Consider the following 5000-nt stretch of genomic DNA (forward strand, 5'->3'; position numbering starts at 1 on the left):
GACAGAAAATCTCTCGTTAAACGGTAACAGCAAAACAGAGAACCTTGTACATAGGTTGCCTGATTTGTTCCCTCTTTGTGTAGCCATCGTCGTGCTGACGACCGGGGTCTGTGTTGTTTTAATTCGACCTCTCGCCGTTGCTCTCCTGAGTCTGATTCCCATGTTTATGTGTCTGTCTACTGTGATTTGTATCCACTCTGCTTATTTTACACTACCCACTTCATGAATAGCCTAGGTTGGCTGGAAGGGGGCACAAATAGTTTCCACTCTCCGCGAAGGTAAATGTAGGTCACAGTGATGTCTTGCGCGAAAGACACTTTTTAATTTATTTTGAGAATTCAAAAGGGTAAAAGAGGGTTGTTTTTTTTTCACGAAAGACACTTTTAACTTAGTTAATGAAACGGGCAATAGGGCGGGAGGGGGGGGGCTCAAAATAAACTTTTACCCAAGATACCCAATACCTCACTAACTTCTGATGTCAGATTGTGTTTGTGGACGACCTGAACATGCCCATGCCGGAGCAGTGGGGCTCCCAGCCTCCCATTGAGCTGCTGCGCCAGTGGGTGGACCACTGGAACTGGTACGACCTCAACGACACTAGCCCTATCAAGCTGATGGACATGCAGTTTATCGGATCCATGGGACCTCCAGGTGAAACCTATTATTAACGTAGATGCTTCTACGTCCTCAATGGCATAATTTAGATGGTTTAGGAGGCGGGCTTCCGACCCTGCCTGTCAGAGCCAATCCGGGCAGTGAGGGATACAACATTTTCCAGCAGAAAGACGAAATACTCGATTAGATATTGTTTCTCTCCACTTCGACCTCCAGGTCATGCAGGGGCTGTATTTGGTTTGGGTGATGAAACCATGTCCGAGAACTTTAATGTTTCATGAGAAGTTTTTTAAAATTTGAGGCATGAGAGATATACATGTTGTTGGTGAGCAATTTAGGGGGAAAACACGAGAAAAAGGATAATGGAGATGTTACGAAAAAGATGGGATGGTGAGGAGGTAGATGAAAAGGAGGTTGAGGGGGTGGAAGAGGATGAAGAAGAGCAGAAGAATGAGAAAAAAAACCTCTTGTGTCTACACAGGTGGAGGGAGGAACTTCGTCACACCCAGATTTCTGCGCCACCTCCACAGTATATCTGTGAATGTTTTTGATGACGATACTATGATCACCATCTTTTCTAAGATCATGAACTGGCATCTGCAAACGAAGTAAGTGACTCTCTTAGTTAAAGATGTGCAATTTTGTTTCCCTCCCCTAAGCATAACTGTATGTACATGTATTCACAAATACTATTTACTAAAAGGAAAATAAAAACAAGTGATATCTTTTTTCTATTGGTTTCTTTGAACATTATTTTTTACTAGGCAATGTCGATTATAATAACTTTTTTTCATGTCCACAGTTGAACTTGTCTTTTTAAGCCAAGACACACAGATTGGGGTATTTTTCCATTTTTTGTTCTCAGCTAAAACAAACAATTCCTTCCGTTTTATAGCTTTTAATGTGTAGCCCCCAGGCTACACCCTGAAAGTCCCGATTCGGGTCAACTTTTGGATTTTGAGATGCAAGCAATTTTGGCTTCTTCAGAATCTCTTACTACTATTCCACCGCATAAGAACCCCCTAAAGCCTCATTTATTCCTATACCGGGCATGTTAGTCTCCACCATATTCTCATAAAGTCAATCTTTTCTTTTTCTTTATCGCCCGTTTTCTCCAAACACAGTTGTCTATATACTATTCTAACAGCTCCACCATTTTTCATCTAACTGTCATGACATTTTCAGAGAATGAAGAGAAGATATAATTTTAAACATTTGACGTTGAATTTTCGGTATATGAAATAGATTTTTGGTAGTGTCTGGAGTGCGTATTTTCACGGATTTTTTGGGGATGTCTGAAGTGAGCATTTTCACAGATATTTTACTAACTTGGATACAACCTCAGAAAAAAAAATCATTAAGAATGTTCTAATTCCTTTAGGAAAACTTCAACAGACCTTGATGTAGATCAATTGTCTGCTAACATGCATACAAGATAACAACCATTTCCGGTTTTTTTTTAAAGTGCAGTATTCTTTGCGGAAGATATGTCAACAAAATTCAATGTGGCTGCTGTCTCCATGGCAACGGAACTTTTCTGTCTAATTTGATTTCGGATTTCAAGAGCCCTCACTATGCTTGTTATAATTGCGAAATTTGGTCAAATATGATCCTCTAACAAGCGAGACAGCCTTCATGTGTAGCCCTCCCCCTAAGGTACCTCAGAGTTTAGGGAGCAAAATCAATGTATGTACAACGGTCTTCGATTACCAGTCTCTGTGGAGTAGCCATTAGTCTCTTTGCTGTCTCATGCTGGAGACCTGAGTTCGATTCCCGAGTTGGGAATATTGTTATTGAGTACGGTATCTTGGTCTTTTTGTAGGGATGTTGCATACTCTTTGTCCGGCTTGGCCATGACAGGCTCGGTTGGTAGTCCGCCTCCTAATTCATTAAAATTGTACCCAGGGCGTAAAAAGACCCACACTGAAAAGACAGTGGTTTCTGCCTAAGGACACTCCGCCTAAGAATCAGCTTTTACCGTGTAGAGGTCTTTTTAATTTGAATTATTTGCATGCTTAAGAACTAGTCTGAAACAGGTAAAATACTTAAGAACCCAATTTGTGTTAAGCCCTATTATCTTTTTTGAGTTGCTTTATACCAATTTGCACTGGTTGGAGTAAAGGCAGAGGGGTTGGGGAGGACTAACAGAGCTATCATAGCCATCTTTATTATCCCTATCATGATCATGATAATCGTCGTCTTCAGTATTATCATATCATCTTTATCATCATCATCATCATCATCATCATCATCATCATCATCATCATCATCATCATCATCATCATCATCATCATCATCATCATCATCATTTTATTTGATCTAATTTTTACTTCATTTTTTCCCAGAGAGTTCCCGGAACAGCTCTTTGCGTGCGTGCCACAGCTGATCGCCGGAACACTGAGGGTGTACGAGGAGGCCTCCGAGAACCTGCTGCCCACCCCAGCCAAGTCTCACTATCTGTTCAACCTGCGGGACTTCAGCCGCGTCATACAAGGCGTCCTGCTCTGTACGCCGGCCACGATACCCGACATTGATTCTTTGAAAAGGCTCTGGCTTCATGAGGTCATTCCTTTTTTTACACCCGCCCCTTTTTTTGTTTGAAGAAACAACATAGCTTTGAAATATTGCTCACAAACGTGCAACTCCTCAAAGGGAAGAATAATGCCCTCAAATAGCTATGCACTGAGTGTGTGTGTGTGTGTGTGTGTGTGTGTGTGCGTGTGTGTGTGTGTGTGTGTGTGTGTGCGTGTGTGTGTGCGTGTGCGTGTGTGTGTGTGTGTGTGTGTGTGTGTGTGTGTGTGTGTGTGTGTGTGTGTGTGTGTGTGTGGTAAAACAACAAACCAAAGAGCCAGGATCTGATCAATAAAGATTTACCTTATCTTATATTTACTTATTGTCTCCCTGTAGAGAATCACCTCTGAAACGCGTGAGACAATAATTGAAACCGAAAGTTATGAAATATTACGTTTTCTAGGTCATAAATATTGAAAAAATATATACCTATGGAATTGTGGAAAGGAAGCATTATAAAAATAACAAAAATGGGGAGATTTAAAAGGGTGAGACAATTGAACGTAACTGTTATATATTTTTTATTCTCTTGTGCCTAATCGTTAGCCTTCTTTTCTTAATTCCCTGATCCCTGATACTCCAACTAAATGTCTTTTTAAGTCGTTCCACCATTGTAAGCTCATCGTTGTGTCTAACGGGGCGTTATTTTCGTACAAAGAAAACAGAAAAAACCCAGATTTTGACGTACTGATGTGGGCAAGAACTCTCCAAATGCTTTGAGCGTTGTGATTTTGGGGCTGTGGGAAGCATTCGAAGGAATACTCTCAACACAAACTAGCAATACGTAACTGAGACATTCCCCATTCTGTGACAATCCTGCTCAGAAACATAATTTATTTTGTAATAGAACGCACTTGTTTTGTTTCATTGAATTTTTTTTCTGCCCTTTAGCAGTCTACTTCGTCTTCTTATGTTTCTCTTTGTATACGATAAATAATTTTAAAAAATCATTTCATGTACATGTATATCTTTCCAGCCATTTCTGCTTCATCGATTGCCCCGAGGACAAAACTTTCTTAAAGATGAAAAAATGTTCCCGACACTCTATGGTTTTGGACAATTCCTCTCGTTATTTATTATCGATACGGGGGAAATTTTTGTTCGGGCGGTTCTGGGAGGGGGGGGGGGGGTTGTTGTTTTTTTGTCTTTTTAAATTCTTTTTTTTTTCAGTCAAGAAAGGGAGATAGATATGGGTTGAGGAGGGTTGTTTTTTGGGGGTTTTTTGGGTGGAGCAGTTTAATCCATTAATCGGGATTTTTAAAAAAAATTAAGATGAGGAAATAATCTTATGACCTCACGCAGTTGTGAGTGCCGTAAATTTCTTACCAAACGGAAACCGAAAACTAACTTTTTCATTATTCTTTCTATATCGTACCATTTTCTGTTCTTGCCGGCACAGATCTATCGAGTGTTCAACGACCGTCTCATTGACGACCAGGACCGCACCTGGCTGTACCAGTGTAGCCGCACCACAGTAGAGAAATGTCTGCACACCGACTTTGACTATCTCTTCAGGGTGCGAAACTTTGAAATTGTTGTGATAAATCAGTGGCGTGGCTGCAGGCTTGCTTAGTCTTACATCCCCCTCCCCCCTTTCCCATCCTTTTTTACCACAGAAATGGAAGAATGAACCTATAAAAAAAAAGAAAAAAAGAAAGACGAAGAAAGAAAGAAAGAAAGAAAGGAAGATAGAAAAAAGAAAGAAAGAAAAACAGAAAGAAAGAAAAAAAGAAAAAAAGAGAAAAAAGAAAGAAAGTCCCACCTTTTCCCTTTGGAACAAAATGCTTACCACCCTGTATAAACTAGATGTAGTT

General features: G+C 40.3%; 1 protein-coding gene across 1 annotated transcript in view; it reads left to right on the plus strand.

The window, feature by feature from the left end:
* The window catches only part of LOC101846299 (dynein heavy chain 7, axonemal-like), a gene marked incomplete in the record, with an annotated part of 71001 nt that overhangs the window by 25890 nt on the left and 40111 nt on the right, over positions 1 to 5000 (plus strand). The window contains 4 exon segments of the mRNA XM_035971617.1: positions 483 to 651; positions 1097 to 1223; positions 2961 to 3177; positions 4586 to 4702. Of these exon segments, the coding sequence (XP_035827510.1) occupies positions 483 to 651; positions 1097 to 1223; positions 2961 to 3177; positions 4586 to 4702 (630 nt within the window).

Source organism: Aplysia californica, unplaced genomic scaffold, assembly GCF_000002075.1.
Source record: "Aplysia californica isolate F4 #8 unplaced genomic scaffold, AplCal3.0 scaffold00472, whole genome shotgun sequence".
NCBI classification, from domain to species: Eukaryota; Metazoa; Mollusca; class Gastropoda; order Aplysiida; family Aplysiidae; genus Aplysia; species Aplysia californica.